This window comes from Dermacentor silvarum, chromosome 5 (assembly GCF_013339745.2).
Source record: "Dermacentor silvarum isolate Dsil-2018 chromosome 5, BIME_Dsil_1.4, whole genome shotgun sequence".
NCBI classification, from domain to species: domain Eukaryota; kingdom Metazoa; phylum Arthropoda; class Arachnida; order Ixodida; family Ixodidae; genus Dermacentor; species Dermacentor silvarum.
In genome coordinates this window covers 96,160,354-96,180,225 of record NC_051158.1, presented here as the reverse complement: position 1 = coordinate 96,180,225, position 19,872 = coordinate 96,160,354, and the positions used below count along the sequence as shown (strand labels likewise).

At 44.3% G+C, this 19,872-nt stretch overlaps 2 protein-coding genes across 2 annotated transcripts in view; both read right to left on the bottom strand.

Moving 5' to 3' along the window:
- LOC119454249 (alkaline phosphatase, tissue-nonspecific isozyme) overlaps positions 1-19,872 on the bottom strand; it is a 169,747-nt gene that overhangs the window by 8,197 nt on the left and 141,678 nt on the right. The gene's annotated exons all lie outside the window — the stretch shown is intronic.
- Positions 12,726-19,872, bottom strand: part of LOC119453629 (alkaline phosphatase, tissue-nonspecific isozyme) — a 50,235-nt gene continuing 43,088 nt past the window's right edge. The window contains exons 6-8 of the mRNA XM_049668299.1: positions 15,115-15,306; positions 13,153-13,263; positions 12,726-13,006 (exon numbers count right to left, since the gene is read on the bottom strand). Of these exons, the coding sequence (XP_049524256.1) occupies positions 12,798-13,006; positions 13,153-13,263; positions 15,115-15,306 (512 nt within the window). The 3' untranslated portion in view covers positions 12,726-12,797. The remainder of the gene's footprint in view (positions 13,007-13,152; positions 13,264-15,114; positions 15,307-19,872) is intronic.

The window sequence follows — 19,872 nt, the reverse complement described above, 5'->3', positions numbered from 1 at the left end:
TTAATCAGCTCATGTTTACTATAATTCATATTGCTACCAAAGCCGCTCACCTTACTTCGTATGACATTGCTGTGTTGCTATCGCATTCATTGCTTCGCCCTTAGGGCGAAACTGTGACATTTTTTTTGTTTCAGCATTCATTTCAGCAATAGCATGATCCACATGTCTCTTTATACCTCATGGTATATACGTGACTTCCAGTGATAACTTGTGGGAGATTAATGTTCGCTTATTTTTTGTATGAGCGTCTTATTGCACGTGTTGCCATATGGTCACGCTGTGCCTTTGGGCTCCCTTATTGCCCAACGCCAGCCCCGTGGCTACGAAGCGCACGTGCTTTCCGACGACGGGATAACCGTTCTGAACTGGGTGGACAGCACCGTACGCAGTGTAGAGCCCATATCATCTGCAGACAACTATTCCCGTGTTCAGAAGAAGATGATTAAAGTGCCTCGTCCACATGCTGTTGCCCTATATTACTGCTTTGTGGGAGGCACAGAACAGATGGATGCAAGCATAGGGGTCTACTGGAATGCAATTCGTGGCAAGAAATGGTGGTGGCCAATTCACTTGGCTTTGGGATGTGGCCATAAGCAACGCTTGGGGGCTTATTCACAGCACAGGGTCTAACATCACTCAGCTTGAATTCCGGATGCAAATAGCCCAAAGCTCCCTCGGAAGATGGAACAACAAGCCGAAAGGACCTGACCTCAAAGAACGTCAAAGACTGTTGACGTTGCTTTTTGTAGTGCACGATATGACAAAGTGGACGATTTTGTTAGAGCCGTACCTAACGGCAAGAAGCGCAGGTGCGCTGGTGCGCTGGAGACAATTGCAACAACGCAGTGCGCACACAGTGTACTAAATGAGACATCGGCATGTGCATCCTATGCTTTGAACCATACCATACTAATTAAGTGTCCCACAAGTCCCTAATTATATTTGTTTCGATGTATCAAGGCCTGAAAGAAAATTTGTCACTTTTATGTCATTTACTTAGACGCAGATACGCTACAAAATGACATTTGTTTCGACAAGACACGAAGAAAAAGAAACCGGTGCTTAATGTGTTAAATACGCTGTTTTAATTAACTTTGCCTTAATTAAAAGGATGAAAAGTGTATATAAGAAAATTGTAGAGCAAAATGAAAAACTGACAATACAGCTTCATGTTGCTCAATACGTTCTTCATAAAAGGGTTTTTCCGAGCGTGCAAGAAGCTCGCGAATACACGCTAAGTCACTCGAGCGGCCAGTCGCGCAGCAATTTTACTTATTACTTGCACAGTACTTGCACTGTGCAAAAAGGGCAATAAAACCTAACTGTCTCATTACAGACCTATTCCTATACTGCCAACATTTTCAAAAGAACTTGAGAAAATAATGTTTTGACGTATCTCACATTTCTTAGAAAAACACAACCTGCTGACTGTCAGTATGCTTTCCTTAGAGGAAGGTCAACTGAGCTTGCCTAACTAGAACACGAGGAATTGATATTGAGAAACTTTGAACTAAAGCTGCACACGCTCGGAACTCTAATCGACTTCAATAAAGCGTTTGAGTCTGTTAATCAGGAACTTTTAATTAACAAGCTAGAGTACTATGGTATTCCTGGTATTAGTTTAAATATAGCAAAATCTTATTTAAAGCAGTGGCGTCAACTTGTTGAAATGAACAGCTTGTGTTCCCAGATCGAGCAAGGAAGAGTTGCTCTCTATAAGGCCCCCTTTTCTTTTTCAATGTCTGTGTAAATGTTCTTCTTCTTGTGGATACTTAACCAAAATATATAATCTACGCCGATGATATTACTGCACTTTGTTCGTCGAACGATATGGCATAACTAATTTCAATCACAAATTCTGTCTTTGCTAAAATACATAGATGGTCACAGGACAGTGACGCAAAAACTAACACTGACGAAAGCATTTTACTTCAAGCCAAAAGAAATGTGTGAACATAGAGACCGCGACCTTTTATTAGGCTCTTCAGGAATTCAGCTTGTCAGGTCTGCGAAAGCGCTAGGTCGGTTTTTTGATAGCCATATGTCATGGACTGGTCCCATAGACTTCCTAGCAGGAAAATGTGCGCAAGTTGCTGGAATACTTTCAGTTGAATACCGCTGCCACGCAAAGTCAAACTACTCTTATAAAATGCTCTCTACCTGAGTCACATACACTACTGCTGTCTGGTGGGGAGTACGACGTGTGCTACAAGCATAACTCGGTTAATTCTGCTTCACAAAAAAAAGGCGATTCGTACTATCCGTAATACTCCAGCAGACGTTCTTGATGCACCTCTCTTTAAACAGCTGAAATTACTTACGCTGCACTCTCTGTTAGATTTCAGGCTGTCGTTAGCCTATCATGAAGACGAGATGGACAACCAATCATACACTACGTCCTTAACGCAATTATAATTAGAAACAGAATACTGCAAACGGTCACCTGAACACTGGCATGTGCCACTTCCTTGTGCTAACTATGCTGTTCAAACGTTACATCATCACTTTCCACGCCTGTTAAACACACTCATGCGTCACTGTCACTTCAATATTTTTGTCCTGATTCGCGTTTGTATGAGGTTTTCAGCGATATCTGTATATGACCGAATTTCTTGCCTCATTTTTTTTGTTGATAATGTGTAAAACTGTAATTTTCTTGGCTTTTTTGTTTTGTGATATTTTTTATGTTGCATTTCTTCTTACTGGCACAAGTGTGAGCCAACATTGTATTGTATTATAATGTATTGTTTGTGTTGTTGGTCCTAAATCAGTGCCTGTGCCTGCCGCTGCTGCCCTCCGACTGGGTTTTAAGGCCCGTCAAGTTGCCGTTAGCAACATTTTCATGAAATCCCCCTTATTTGTATGTTTATGGAAAATAAAAGCAATTAGATTCACTTGAAGCGATAACTCAGTTGGTGGATTTCCATCTATAAAAGGTCGTCTCACCGAGAAAAAAGAACACCAGACAGCTTCTGCTTAGGTGTGGACTCCATGTTTAGTGGATATCAGATTGTAGGAGTCGAGTGTGTCATTGGCGTGTGAGCTAAAGTTTACATTTTGTACTCATACACGATGACTTGGAGTAAAATGACGAAATTACTACTTGAATGTTTAGCTGAGTACCTTAACTTCGGCCTCGGAAACGTGGATGTTATTCCAAGAAGAAGTCACAAAATATGGTACGTTGATTAGAACCACGTTGGTACCCTGTGGTTTTTCTAGTGTACTGCTTCATTCAAGGCGATCCGAACCTCTGGCGGCACGTATGCAGCTAAGCTTCATTTTGTGACAGGCAGGCAGGCAGGCAGGCAGGCAGTGAACTTTATTTTAGGTCCTGAGGAGCGACTCCGAGAACCCCTTACGGGGGAGGAGCCACCGCGGGCCGCTCCCACGTTGGGACGGGCAGGCCGTGCCTGACCGCCGCGTCGTGGGCTCTCTGGACAGCCCGTAGCTGAGCGGTGAGGTCGGAGCTCTTGAGCGCCTCCACCCACTCCTCTTCCGTGGTGAGATTATCGTAGTCCCGTAACGAGGGACACCGCCAGAGCATGTGTTGTAAAGTGCAGAAGGGATCGCCACAATCCGGACATTTTGTGACAACTTCTAAAGATATATCAAAGTCAACATTCTCTCGCTACACTAAGAGCGTTTTGTCCATAAAGCAAAAATTCTTGCAGAAACCATCGAAGAAGATTGGGAAGATAAGCGAATAGTTTATGCGGATCGCAGAAATTAAATAACAACGCTAACAATATTTCCGACGTACACTGGTGACGCCGATAACCGTGTTTGATAGTGGCGGCACAAATTATTGTCGGCTTATTTCGATAGACGGCGCGACAAGGACAGTGTGATGAAGAAATGATGACGATAAAGATGATGGTGGCAGCATGACCAAGACGGCCTGACAACAGAAATTATGACAGACTGATGACGGTGGCTTTAGAACGGCTGTGCACTTGCGCTTGCTTCAGCGCTTGTTTACTCCACGGATACCAGGTGCGGGCGCCGCACACTACGGGAGGCAGTCTAAGCAAAGCTGTGGGGAACCGCCAACATCTCATCTCGACGAGACACGCGCAGCGCACTTCGTGGGCGAACACGCCCCACCACCGCTTACGCAGCGTCTAAACTTTCAGGCGTCACAAAGCTCTCTCGCAGCAGCGCATGCGCCTCAAACAGCAACTCAGTTGCTCGAAAGCACGCGCCCTGTGCATCAGCGCTTTTGCATCAGCGGAGAAAGTCCATCCGCGTCCACGAAAACGGGCTCAAGAACCAACGTAAGCTACTCGCTTTAAAACATTAGACCGAATGCTAAGCGTGACACACACACACACTATCGTTCTCAAAGCGTTCGTAAGACAACGTGCATCACCATTGCGCACTTTTATCAAACATCAATGTGCTTCGACAGGTGGCAGCACAGCAACGTTTGTCAACCCAAAGGACGAGCCGCCCATTATACTGGTTGATTCTTGATACAGAAGGACACATGGCAGAGAAACAAACCACAGTGTCCCAAAGATAAGCTCATCTCCTCAAGCTGCTACGAATAAGCGAAATTGTCAGAACTCTATATTGGAACCTCAATTCCAGTGGGCCTGTTGAGCTTTGAGCACCAAGTGCCAAAAGGCCGGAATGAAGGCAGTAGATACCATGACGCTGCCGAGTAGACGTTATTCGTTCGCGCCAACATTGCAAGATAGAGTGCACAAACGAGCGATCGGCTACAAGTGAAGCTACGATAGACTATTAAAATTGTAGTGCAGTCTTTTCTGCATGTATGTTAGTTGAAGCGGAGGTTTTCAACTGAAGTTACCGCCTTTTACAGGTGCGATAGTACAGATGGGCGCCGAAGGTCGATGTTTGGCGCCCGCAAGTACTTGGAATCATTGCTTTGCAAAAGATTGTGAGCACAGCGTGCCTACAGGTGGGTGCACGCTGCATGCTTCTGCAAACTACCGACCACGACAAGCCGTAGTGGCTCAGTGGCAATGACGTTCTGCTGTGGATAATGCAGACACGAGTTCAAATCTAGGGGATTACGGAGACATTTCATGAACCCCACCAGCTGGTTAAAGTTATTCTGTAGCCCCCACCCCACCCTAACCAAACGCGTCCGTCGTGACATCTTTGCATGTGCATTAAAATCGAGGCAGTCTGCAAAACTAAGAAAATGCACTTGTGTTTACGCTCTTTCTGAACGGCTTGTATTGCCGAAGCCGGCGGAACGTATACAATATTATACGACACCGCGCAAGTAGGTAAAACCTTTCACAACTACAAACGGTGCTGTGAAAGTATACATAATGCGAAACATTGAGCACCCGTGCAAAGAACAACACTATTCACGACGTGAGGTGATGACGGTGGGAAGCAACTCCAGCAAGCGTCCTACTTTTAGTATTTTCCCGCTGTCTATGAACACAACGACACCAACAACTACCGCTATGAAGGGCCTAGCTCTATGTTGCGTAGGCCAATTCGCCAATCACGATGCTAGTGCAATTCCGCTGCATGAACAGTGGTGTAGACAATAATTCTTTTCGGGGGTAGGGGGTAGGCCCGCACTTGGCCGGGGGCGGAGGGCTCGCCCGTATGGCCTCCTCCCCAGATATGCCCCTGCGAACCAATACCGGAGTCATTGCAGCACTCGCCAAATGGCGCGAACTTGACGAAGTGACGATGCTTAGCAAAAGTTTAAGGTGCTGTTGGTGTGCATATTAAGTCATTTGTGAAGCTATCAAAATGCATTTGGACAGTCTACAATACAATTTATTTGCACTTTTATCTAGCGCGAAAAGAGCTGTATTTATTTAAGGTACGTAGGGGAACTCCGGAGTTACAACGCAGGCGCATGGACGAGCTACGGTGACCGTGAAAGTCCCGTTACGTAGAAACTCTCACCCCAATTCTCCCATGAACATCGCCTATATTGGCCATGTCATTAAGGTGCTCGTATTTACGATTCAGGTCACTTGAAAAACCGCAGCTAGCCTTAATTTAAATGGAGCTGTCTTCTAAAGGGCTTCTCAAGTTTGATTGGTAACGGTTATTCTCAAGAATTATTGGCCAGCCCTCCTTTACCAGTCGCTCATTCTGTCACACAGTGAACCCCATCTTCCTCAGGTTTCCGTCTTCTACACTCGTTCTGAGTTTGTTTCATTTTATTTACCGTCATGGCGCCCTCTCATGTGTACTGATTGATATCGCTTTGTAGCTGTGAAGTGGTCAGACCCTTAGTTTGTATCACGTGAGTTTATTCACTGGATTTTTTTCTTCTGTCTGTTCTCCTTGGTTAAATACTGCACTGCGTGATGCCACACAACATTGTCCGCTGTCCAGAGCCGTTTGCGAATGAGTGCTTTCTCCGACACTTTCCAATAGCTGTCCAATGCTTGTTTATCCACATTCTTCGCAGCCCAGATCAAGGTGGAGTGAAAACTACAACTTCTTGAAGGCATTTCACTTACCAAATACCACATGTTATTGCGAATGCAATTATATGGACACTTTAAGCGGATTTCTGCTATCGGCGTCGCCATCGTCGTGAGGTTACGTATAAAGTCTAAGGGCGGTAAAATCCTCGCGCACTTTCACGGAGACCGAACGCACGGCGGAGAGCAAACTCGACATCCTCCGTCGCGCGAAGGGGAGAGGGGAGGTGGGGTATGGGAGGAAGGGAGGGGGAGGGGGCGACGCTGTGCAGTGGCACCAAATGCGTATCTTGTAATCAGGCGCAAGAGGAACTGGTGACTCAATCTCCCACGCGAAATGAGGAAAGCGGGAAGGCAGCGCAGGAGGGAAGGGGTAGGGGGGCTTCTACTCTGCCAACAACTGCGTACTTGTATACTTTGCGCCGGTGCGGGCTATCACGCCCACCGTATCGAGAAAGCGATCTCCACACGGCTCTGACCTTTGTATGCGCTGTGCTTTCGCCGCCCAGCTTCAGTTGAAGCGATAGACCCCACGAACCTTCTCTCACTGCCAGCGTTTTCACAGTGGTTGTCTGTGGTCATCAAGTGTGATCTATTCATGTTTGCTTATGCGCGCTGACACCACGTCTCTTAATTCAGTTAGTAAGCGAATGTGTACAAGTTTATGCAGCAGATGAAACTACTATCCCTCCTCCGTATAGCTCTCTACTAATTTGCTATCGCAATTGATGCTTCGCCTTTCGGGCAACACTGCGACATTTTTTAGATAATAATCTCACAGGCCCAAGAGACAGTGGAATACAGCCGTACTAGTATTATAATGTCGTTGCTCTTTTGTATTTTTTCCCGCAAGTGGAGGGTAGTTAACCAAGCTCCATCCTGGTTAACTTCCCGGCTCGTCATTGGTCCTTTAATGCCTTATTTTTGATGTTGCCTTTATTCATTTATTGCTTAGCCATCCTAAACTTAAAAAGGTGAATACATGCGTATTTGTTTCACGTCATCAGTTCCTCGTAAAATTATTGACCTCTAAACCATGCACAAACATTTAGTAACCTTCATAAATCATAAAGCAAGTAGCACAGTCGCTCGCATAGAGGAGCAGCAGCGCGGGTTTGACCGGTGTATGCACAGCTAACCAGACTTCTCGGAAATTAATCTGTCGTTCAGTGACGCACACGGGAGCCTATAGTTTGCTTGACGGCTCACATTTCTCAATGCTGCATCCAGCCGCTGAGAAAAAGCTGCTAGGAGGCCATGCTTCTCGATAAGACGCGCCCACCGTAAGTGGACTCATGGCGTTTTCTCTTTCTTTTTTTGTAAGGTCACCGTCGCACGTCAAACGTTAACGTCATGATAACTACGCTTCTTGACATTTCTAGAACGTGCTATTAGCTTTCTATATTAAATACATCAATAATATTTATGCAGAAGTTAGCATCGCCATCTGAAATCTGTCTATACAGCAATGGGGTAACAATGACACAGACTCCACTGAAAACCAATTGCATAAACTCCATCGGAACGATCAGTATTTACGAGCCCTCGAACTCTTCGATTCGTTTAAGTACTCCCGTGTGATCTCGCGCGTTTTCGCACGTTATCTTTCTCATGTAATTTCTTGACAGGGTAGCACATTTCTTCCACACCAAGGGCTGCAAGCTAAAGCATGCAGTTCCAATTACGATGTGCGTGATACGGCGTTTTAATGCGTGTGATACAATCCCATGAGATCATCTATGACAATTCTATTCTATTACGTCTTTCTATTACGACCAGTGTGCACAGGCGTTGCATGCAGTGCAACTTATGAAAGAAAAAAAAGTATGTTTCTTCTTTTTGATAGCAAAGATAGAAAAATAAAGGGGTTCGGCAGTGTAGGTCAATTTATTTTATATAAAATGGCACTTATAAAAAACCAGGACTGCGAGATAGAATGTTACACATCAGTAGCCCTGCTGATCTGTGTGTATCCAGGTGTAATTATGTGTATGAATATGAATATGAAGTGTGTATTACGTGTTAAAAAAGAGTACATTTCGAAAGAATGAACCAAAATGCAAGAAAGTGTTTAAGTGTATGGGAATGAGTTACCAAGGCTCAAGAACACAATGACACAGCATGGACAATGCCTTAACGACTCAAAAAAATATTTATAAAAGCTATTTAACGCACCCGAGCGTTGGGGCATGAGCAAGAGATGCATACCGTATTTTTTTAGGTGCAACAAAATTTTTAAATCTAGCCTTTGGCAGATAGCATAATTCAAGATATTTAGCTGCATTACTGAAAGAGGCGGACATCGCTTGTACAACAAATCGAAATGCATAATTAACCCATTAACACGAGTTCACTAATGAGCTTCGGCATTATTTACTTTACGACCCTTATTCTCATTTACGAATTGTAGCGGGTGAGTTTGTAAGGCATATCCACTTAGAACCAATTTTCAGGATGACGCCAGTTTCGATATATTGTTTCCCGAAGCTGGCGACAGCATATTTTAGCGTCCCAGTTACAGTTTTGCTTAAATGCATAAAACGACGTTTTCTGATAAAGGCAAGTGGAACAACAGTGCAATTTTCCGCATCTCTGACGGCGCATATCTTGAAACAGGTGGCATCTTCAGTATTCGCTGCAAGTGAATATGCCGTGAAAACTCACTAAAAAATCTTGCTAATTAGATAACTATACTGCAAGGTCCGCAGCATACCTGCACAGTTTGGCCAGTTGAAAAGAGGAGAGGCGGGAATGCCGCTTTGAGACGCCAACAACCTGTGTGTGCTCAACTGGCTCGAGCGGTTTGACCCATTGGAGCCGACGCCACACCCGTTTACAGAGTTGAGGGTTGGGTTTACCGAGAGAGAGGAGACTCTGAGGTGAACGCACGAAGAGTGTTGCGAAAGTGTTGCTTTTGGTGTTGCGCTGGAAGGGTCGCCGCAGACACAAGGTGTTTTGAGGCCGAAGCAAGACGGCCCCTACAAAACGACCGCCCATTTTACTCTAATATCTTTGGTTGTAATAATATAATATAATATTCCTGTAAATAGATTTTTAAACCAAGCAGCTCCTTGTGATCGTTCCCGGTGACGTAGATTAGCCAGCTGCAGTGAGCGGCACCTGGCGGAAGCAACTTGTCCATATACACCTATGAATTTTGATTACTCGCTATTTAAGCTATCTTCCGCAGGTGATTTTTAATAATTATGTATATTAAAAATGGTAACTTAGCGGGAAATGCGTCATAAATACGTTAGCATTGCAGCACACCTCTTTGAGGTCATTGCAAAGTGTTTTCCCAAGCGCACTTAGCACACGTCCTGTCTCTTCGGGGGCAAACCGTAACTGACGGGGGTATGGAGCAGACCACCGTCAGTTGCAATACATATATATAAGAGGTCTGTTAGAAAAGTATCCGACTGTATTTTTTTTTGCGAACACCTGATGTATATGAAACAAGCGCTAGTATCAGCCGACCTTGAACCTTCGTGTGCATGCGTGAATGTTTTCCCGCCTGCCGATAGCGTCAGTCGCTGGGACGCAGCGTTTGAGTGAGGTAGGTCGCAGTGCTCTCCTCGTTTTTTTTTTATTGCAAGGAAAATGCCGGAGCAACTGGAGCAGCGCTACGGCATCAAATTTTGCCAGAAACTGGGCGACAGCCAAGTGGAAATCATGAGGAAGATTCAGACAGCATTCGGTGACGATGCTATGAGCAGCACACAGATTAAGGAGTGGTACAACCGGTTTAACGACGGCCGCACATCGGTGGAGAGCGAGCCACGCTCAGGTCGGCCATCAACATGCTGAAATGACCAGATCATTGTCGAAGTGAACGCTGTGGTGATGCTGAACCGTCGTGTGACTATCCGAGAAATTGCGGAAGAGGTGGGCATCAGCACACTCTTTCTGCACATTCCATTATGACCGAAGATTTGGCCATGAAGAGAGTTGCGGCGAAATTCGTGCCGAAGCTGCTCATGGTGGAGGAAAAGCAACTTCGTGTTGAAGTCTCATTGGACATGCTGGATTCCACAAACAGTGACCCCGCCTTCGTGAGCACCATAATCACTGGTGACGAGTCTTGGGTGTACGGGTACGACCAGAAAACCAAATCCCACTCGTCACAGTGGAAGCATTGCACGTCACCAAGAATAAAGAAGGCCCGCCAAGTGCGCAGCAATGTTAGAGTGATGCTGACTGCTTTCTTTGACTCACGCGGTGTGGTACACCATGAGTACGCACTACAGGGTCAAACAATCACCAAGAGTACTAGGGATGTCCTCCGTCGCCTACGTGATGCTGGATGGCACAACAGACCATAGTTGTGGTCAACAGGAAATTGGCGCATCCATCACGACAATGCTCCTGCACATTCCTCGCACTTGATTCAGACTTTTTTGGCGAAACACCACAGTCCTGTAGTTCAACAGGCTCCATACTCTCCTGATATGGCCCCCTGCGACTTCTGGCTGTTTCAGAAAACTAAGCGGTCATTGAAAGGAGGGCGATTTCAGACAAGAGAGGACATTATAGCTGCAACGACAGCTGAGCTAAACTTCATTCCGAAAGAGGCCTTCTTGCGATGGGAGCAGTGGAGTCCCAAGGAGACTACTTTGAAGGTTTAGAACGCTCCAGTTATGCCAGTTTTTTTTTTCTTCGGCTATAGGTCGGATACATGTCCAAGAGACCTCATGTATATGTATGTACAGGGTGTTTCAGCGAACACTTTGAAAATTTATTTAATGTTGACTGGGGCAGATAGCACAATTCTAGTTCATGAGCTGGTCTACTCGAACAGGCGGACATTACTTGCACAAGAAATTGAAATATAATCGAATAATTAACCAAATTTCACCAATTAAGTTTTTAACTAATTACGTGATGGCCCGGCCCATATTGCAGTTTACAAATTGTAGCGGTGGAGTTTACAAGGCTGATCCACTCGGAACGAATTTCTCGGGATGACACAAGTTTAGAGATATTAATTCCCGAACATTGCGGAGAAATGCATTGGCGTTCCAGTTAATTTTGTGCTTCAATGCAAAAAGGGACGTTTTGTAGAGAACCTAACTGGAACGCCAATGCATTTCTCCGCAATGTTCGGGAAATAATATCTCTAAACTTGTGTCATCCCGAGAAATTCGTTCCAAGTGGATCAGCCTTGTGAACTCCACGGCTACAATTTGTAAATTGCAATATGGGCCATCAGGTAATTAGTTAAAAACCTAATCAGTGAATTTCTGTTCATTATTCGATTATGCATTTCAATTTCTTGTGCACGTAATGTCCGCCTCTTCGAGTAGACCAGCTCATGAACTAGAATTGCATTTCACCTCTATCGCGTTATTGCATTTCACCTCCATCGATATACGGCCGCTGCGGCCGGGATTCGATCCCGCGATCTCGTGCTCAGCAGCGCAACGCCTTAGCTGACTGAGCCACCGCGGTGGTTGGGGCGTGCACGCTCTGCCATGCATTGATGGTGCTCTTGAATGTATGCATGGGGAATATTTTATCTCAAGCAAACTTTTATCACCGTAGAAGCTTCTGACATGCTGCGACAAAATTCACTTGGTTCCCCCCTGTAGTTGCAAGGACGAGAGCCGCCGGTAAAACCACATTTCAAAGGGGACTCTTCGAGGCTTTTCCGTGCACATAATTATTGTATGTGTGCCTGCGTACGATGAGATTGGCGTAAACATCAATGCTTGCATTGTTTTGGCTCCCAGACAAAAATGATGTTACCAGCAACAGAAGCTTTGCGGCTGCAATAATTGCATATGTAAAGAAAAGCGAATGGTGCGGATAAAAGAAAACGACTTTAAATCGTAACCAGTGTTGTTCTTGGTATAAAGGCTGCACAGCATTTTTTTTTATAACTTCGTGTGTGGCAAGAAGCCAGCACTTTATTGCACGTTTAAATAAGCCGACACCTGAGGCCACTAAAAGCAAAGTGCCGGCTCCTTAAATAAAGTTTATTTCTTCTTTAAATGAGTGAGGAAGGAAGCGAATGTCAGTATAACATTTATTGACATGCAAGTGCGGCGGGATACCATTGTGCTTCGGCAAAGGTTTATTAGAAAATCGCAGTTTTTTTTATGCATTACTGCACGCCCCATATATTTGAGAAGGTGAGAGACGTTTTTTTTATAGATTTTGACTCAGCCTTTCCATTTGTTATAGGATTTGGGATTCTCGACGTACACCCAAATATGTGGCGAAATATTTTTACGCGCTACGTAAAGTAGGTAGCGCCTGTCCGTCATCTGACTGAGCAGTAGGGGTAACACGTTTGCATAGACGAGGTTGTCCGATTGACGGAGTGATTCCTCCCGCCAAGTTCCCCTCTCACGACGCAATCACCTAGGTTAACGACTTGCATTCGTGGCACTCGGTGCCATTGAACTGTCCTATGCACGCTGCGTAGGCCATGACGTAGGGAATGTACGTCTGGTCATGGACGCCACTGAAGAGGTGCGCCCAGGTTCCCTTGGCGTAGACGGCCACGTCCTCACCACCATGAGGGGCCAACTTCATGGGAAATGCCGCTTGCTGTCGAAAGAAAATGTCCGCTGATGGGAAGAAAAGTGCATCACAGTTAGGTAATAACAAATATTCTTTCAAATGAAAGAATGCAATAGAAAAGCATTCAGCGTTGAACTATATTTCCGTGCGGAAATAGGTAAGTGAAACGTTAGCTACAGGTAAGGCAACTTACTTGTGTTTTTTAAAGTCACATTCACAAGTGGTCTATACCCTCCTGGTCCAACGCCGTAGGAAAGCACGGTGTATTCAACCGGGTTTTCTGTCTCTGTTGTTCCAGCAAAACCTTTTTTTCAAAGTAAAGAAAGATCACTCTTTAGGTATTGTAAGAATAAAGCGTTGGCGGGCACACAATTATAGGTTTGGGATTTCGTGAAAAGAACAATTTCTGAAAACAATGCAAAAAAAAAGGAAGAAGGATACTATTTCGGCAATGTCGTATTAGGAGTGGTTGACGGCAGAAACTGTATAACTGTGACAACCAGTATATATTGACAATACCATTAAATAATCTATTCAGCGCATATATAATTGTGTGGTGGAATCGATGCAAGTCAGTGTTGAAGGGAAGCCCTCTCAGTAGTTTGGAGACACTGGCGTCAGTTACCAGATATTAAAGCCATAGTGCGAAGGTATCCATAAAACGTTTTGTCATTAAAGTTCTTTTGCAATTTAAAAAATAATTATTTTACAGTTACTGTCACCCAAGTTCGTGTGACTGACAGCGAGAGTTCTGTGTTTTACACATATCAAAGTTTAATGCCTTGATATAAAAAACGGTAGTTCACATTTTAAGTAAAACAAATGAGCCCACCACTGATTGCGGTAGAACTGTTAATCTTCACCAAGATTTACCCATAGCGTAGCACCCGTAGTGGCAATAAATATTGTGGTTGTCCTAATTCGAATGTATTTTTATAGCGCCCCAGAAGATACGCAGAACAGTACGGGTTTTCAATGGCTAACCAGATATACTTCATTTCTTTTTGTAAAAGCCTAAATCAATGCCAAGCCAGTTATCAGATGGCTACTATATTGTAATATAGTGCTAGTCACGTACTATTCTGTTTCTCTTCCTTTAGTTTTAGGGATATAATTAAAATTTCAATCATTGTTAGCGTGCTTCTTAAGTTCATTTCAAGAGCCTTGCTGGCCATTATATTTAGGCAACATCAGGTAGCCTGGGAGATGACAGATTACATACAGTTCTGCTCAAAGATATCGGTTAGTGACTTTCCGTGACCTTCGAGTAGTGGTGATAAAGACGCTACATTTTACCTTAATCCTTGCAGTATTTCCTAATATACTTATGCTACATAGTCTCCCTTTGTGTTATATTAAACGTTCGACACTTATAGATGCTGAATGCCCTCTGCATGTTATGACACTCTATGGAAGGTTACCGGCCTACTTTTTAATGTACAAAGCTCTGCTACAATTTTACATTTTATGCCTTCTAGCATTCAATACTTCTGCGCCATTTTGCCATGCGCTCCTGCTGAACATGAGCAATGGTAGACATGTCACCTCCGCTTAATGGGGAATTGTAGAACCTTGATGTGGTTCCACGTGCATTGGTTTTGAGAATTAAACCTCGGTTTTTAAGCATGCAGATAAAAAAAAAGTTTTGAGTTGAGAAATATTCCAATGCGTTATTTGTTTAGATGAGGGCAAAGGTCATTGAAGCACTTATTCAAGAGTGACTAAACCAGTCAAGAATGTTCAAGCCGACCTTTTCATCAAAAACTTCAGAAATCTGAATTTCCGTGGCAGCCACTGAGAAGCTTAGCTCTTTCGACTCGTCAATATTTAAATTGTAGCTAGAGCAAAATTTACGATTGAGGTAGTCGTGCCAAAGGAGCCAATTCCCATTCGGGTCGGCAATTGTTTTTTTAGGAGTACAAGCCTGCGATGGTGAACCGGTGGTTTAGTACTAGAGTGGCAGAATGGGTGCCAATAGAGCATAGATGGACACGAGGACGACAGAGTAGAAGCTGGTATGGTGAGACTGTGAAAGTAGCATCAGCAGACGCCGAACAGTGTTAATTCTAGGGCGCGCGGAGAGGCATTAGTCAGTCAGTGAAATTATAAATGATAAGCTAAAGCAGAATAAATGCCTAGAAACGTTACTATATACCAAGGATGTTGGTTCCTCGTGGTGGGTGGCCTGCAATGTTTAAGGTGTGAGAATGATCTGCCGTAACGACGATAAGTGTTTCATTTTCAGGAAGCATTTGTGATATCGCCCCGACCACTCCTTCAAACTCCACGGTCTCCTGCAGGGCGAGCTGCGCGAGGTTAACGTGATGAGCGTGGTCGATGCGTCCACCTACAAAGGAAAGGGAATTAGACACTATCACAACAAGTTAAGAATAACCGCCCAATTCAGCGGTGTGCAATATCGGCACTTCGAAATAATACTTGATGTGTACTTCTTTCTTTTTCTGTATCAATGTATTAGTTTGCAAGTCTGACGTTGGTTTTCTTGGGTATTGTTAGGGCTTGAATGTTTAGAACCAAGCAATTCATTTCAACTAGCTCAACAAGAGTGGCAAAACACACAAAAACCTCACACAATGCACGGAATGCATTTCCAATGCTAGGCATTCAATGCATGCAAAGATAAACACGCAACTGCGCAATTCATGTTGCACTGTGTCCGGTAGAGCAAGCTCAGTAAGCAAGCTGCTTTTGTTATCTTCCGATGCGATTCCCAATCACTCTGCACAGGCAATGTGAGCATGAGTCACAGGCAGCCGAACATCCTTAACACCATGAGGCGAAATCACTAGACGCAGCTGCAGCTTTCAATAACACGGCTCCAACACGTGCTAAGACAGACTGATAAGCTAATGTTATACCGGACAAATCCGCGGCGCGATGATTTCTTGTTTAATTACGATGCGTAACATAATATTTGAAGGTGCTGCTGATGCACATACTTATACCATTTCATGATGCTCCAGTATGCATTTAGCGTCTACCGTTTACGAAATATATATGGGCCAAACTAGTGGCAGGTCGGACACCGGGCAACATTCATTTCCCTAATTACAATGGTTCGTTGCTGTTGGAGTGCTCTTGACGTGCATAAATCATTTTACAATACTTCGGAATTGTTTTGATTGTCTAACATTACTTGTGTCCATGAATTTTGTAAAGAAATAACCTGTCCGCTGAAAGGCGCATGGGTCAGTGCCAAAGTCAGTGCGACATACGTTACACATGAAATCCTACAACCATCCTCTTGTGAACTCCATCTACATTGTCTCTGCCAATAAAACAGGCACCTATCATTTCAGTAGACATCCATGGACGTACGCTCTAGCTACTACCAACACATTGTAATATAAGAGCTGAAAAAAGCCACGTTTATCACTGTTAACGCTTATTTCCAATAAAATGTGATGTTCTTCGACTTAGGGTACTGTTCCAGCTTGGTACTTTTGATGCCAGATGGATATTTCCCTGCCACTTCAGGAGAAGTGCGGCTACATTCGTGTGTCCGCTATTTTCAACAAAATAAGATAAATAGCACGCCCCATATCGTTCTACAAAAATTTTCTTCGTGTCCATTCAGCCGCATTGATAACTTTCGGCTCATGTAGCCGTCTTCACAAAACACACTTGCTCTGGTACATTTTGATGCGTCGGCAAGTAATGTTGTTCCTTGCAATCTAAGGGGCTAATCCGACCAGTGTTCGCTCAACTACAGAGTAGCCATCACAGCGTGGTACCTGTAGCATTGATGACGACTCATCGCAGGTTGTACTCATTGAGCTTGGCATTCCCTTATACCACCAATATATCTTCACTGGTAACGGTGATCATGTCGCCATCATTTCTCAGTATATTCGGTCTACTGTTACCATTGTTATTGTTGCTGTTGCAAAGTAAAAATAACCAATAATAAACCGACGTACAGAAAAGCAACTGCTTCCTCAGTATCCGGTGATAGGCCTCTCCCGCTTACATTGTTATTGTTTCGCAACATCTTCATCCCATAACTCAGTATTACCCCTCAGGCATATCTGCGCAATGATCCAGGTTTCAACGACTGCGTTTTCGGTGTTCAAGTTAACGGGATATGACACTCCATTTAACCCAATTTCCTTTGCACTTTTCCTACTAAAATTCATTAAGAATTTCATTGAATATATTTCCATAAAAAATGAATTAACCTTTTAATGCGTTATCTTTCTTAGGGTAATTCCCGCACTTTCGGGGGCTAAGTATGTTTCTGTGTATCTAATCGTTTTCCCAACAACCTGGATCACTGTGTATTTCATAGTCGAATGGTTAGAGCATCGAGCAGATGTGCTGAGAGAACAGGGTTCAAAGCGAACCATCGGGCAAACAGTGGAGTAAGCAAGCGGCCCATCTCACGGTGACTGTCGACATCAATGCGCTTAGCTTTCAGTCAATATAGTGACGCAACGTATCGTCTCCGTCTAATTAATTTGTGTATGATGATGATGATGATTTATTGGCATCCCCTTTGAAACGGGGCGGCGACAAATAGTCACCTAGCCTGCTTGATTTAATCAGGTATACTATACATGTTCTTTATATAGCATTTTTGTATACCTTTCATTATTATTTTTCTTTTTCAAAAATTTACCTTGTGCCGCTGCCTATGATTTTAAGAGATCAGGTCGTATCCATCATTTCCTTGCTTTTTTTCCACCAGTACTCTAACCGTCTCTTGCTGATCTCTACGGCTGATCTGTTTATGTTTCCTTCCACTTTAAACCCAAACGCTTCTGGGAGTTGCACGTTACCTATGGTTCTCGGTGGGTGGATCCCGTCGCATTCCATCAGGATGTGCTGAGTGGTCTCTGGATCTTTACTGCAGCATACACATGTCTCATCTAGTTCCGAATATTTGTTCCGATATGTTTTCGTCCTCAGGCAACCGGCTCGAGCCTCAAATAGCAAGGCACTGCCCTTTGTGTTATCGTTGTAAATCTCCGTTGTCCTTTTTGTTTTAGTATGAGATGTGTACACTCGGCGCCATCTAGTAGCGCTGCTGCGGAGCATGCGCGTTGCCTCCGAAATGCATGGCGCGCCAGTGCCTGGCGAACATCGAGAAACGCGTAATGCGGCAGCCGCGTTCCTCTCGCGCGCTTCTAACTCTTCTAACTAGACAAATGGCGCCACTCAGTGTCGCTGAAGAAAAGTCCGCGCGTGGCTTCCGAGACCAGAAGCATGGCACGCCAGTGCGTGCGAACGTTGAGCATTGCTCGCTCACGTGCCGCACACTCAGTGGCACGTACTCAGACCCAATTTGGCGAGAGCTTCATGGAAGCTCGACAGATGTCCAGTGCGCTTATGGCGCAGTTCCCTAAAGCATTAGCGTGAAAGAAGTTTATTGAAAATCGGCACATATCCACAGTGCATTTGAGGCGCACTCTGCTAAAGCGTCGGGGTGCGGTCCATGAGAAACCCGTATGTCGTGGGCTTGATTCCACCCAGCACCGGAGAAAATGAAAGCATATTTTATTTTTGTCGTAGAGCAGCACACGCGTACGCGCGCATACCCAGTGATCCAATTTGGCAGCAAAGAGGTTCACTTAAGACTAACACAAAACGATTACCACATACGCACTGCTCCAAGTCGACGTGCGATTCTTCTGCAAAATTTGAGCGCGAGCCGTGCAGCGGTAAGCGTAAAATTGTTTTTGAAACATTTTTAAGCACTATATGCACGTCCATGTACCTGTTTCGGCGTTGGCAATACAGTATGTGGCTACACTGCATTAATGCAAACCCCATTAGCGTCGAAATTCATCGTGAAAAGGGTTTTGCCGGGTTTTCTTCCTCTTCATTCCTACCCAGCATTTGGCTTCTCGCCAGTGACTTCGTTATAGTCTTTCACGTCGGTACTTATAATGGAAATGATTCAGAGCAGGGCGTGAGCCAATCTGTTATACGAGCGCTTATGAGGCTGCCTAGAGTATTGTCAATGCGCAGTACTATTTGCTTCAGCAACGGCGGAATGGAAGAATGGAAGGTAGAATCTTTGAGTGGTAATCTTTTGGTGCGAAGTCTGAATTGTTGCTGGGCAGAGTAACTTATCAAGCGAATATTTTTGTCTTACCCTCCCGGGTGGCATAGCTGCGGTCTTCTCGGCAGGTCAGTATCTCGGCGGTTATGCATATGAACACATAAATGAAGGTCATATGTGGGCCGAAGGAGAGTACCAGTGAGCGGGCTTATACGCTGACGGTCAAAGTAGCGAGAGTAAGCACACCTCTGTTTCGCCTGAAGAACACAATAAATTTGAGTTCCTACACAAAACAGGAACAAGTATTTTCGGCTCACAGGTATCTCTAAAGCACGATGACCTCTTAATGGAATGGCGTCGAATATTTAATTGATTCTTTGATTTACTCAATTTTCATTGAGTTATCAATTTGGCATGTACAACTGGGTGTGTGCGCGAACTAGGCCAATCCTTAAAAATGGCTGTGTGCCACTTTGTTGCAGGCATATAATTCTTAAATATAGTCAGATATCTGTCGTACATATCAGTACATACACCTGTCATCACCATTCATCTCCCAAGAAGCATCTTGCATTGCCTTCATCCTTGTGAAATCGCTGGGTATACGTCCCACTGCACATCCTTTTGGTTTGCAGTTCGCACTTCGGCATTGCTTGTGAGCGATGTAGAGCATACACATGAAGATTACATGGTATTAAAGTTGTGACCTTTGTGAGGATAAACAAACATTGTAAGAGAACAGGTTCCATAGGGCGAAAGTAAACGAAATTGTGTGCATTGCTGTTAGTTGCACAAGGACTTATTTAGTAGAGGCCATTTAATAAAAGCTATTCTAATAGTTTTACTAAAGCTTCGCATCCAATAGATTCTAACAAGTGTGTTGGATCT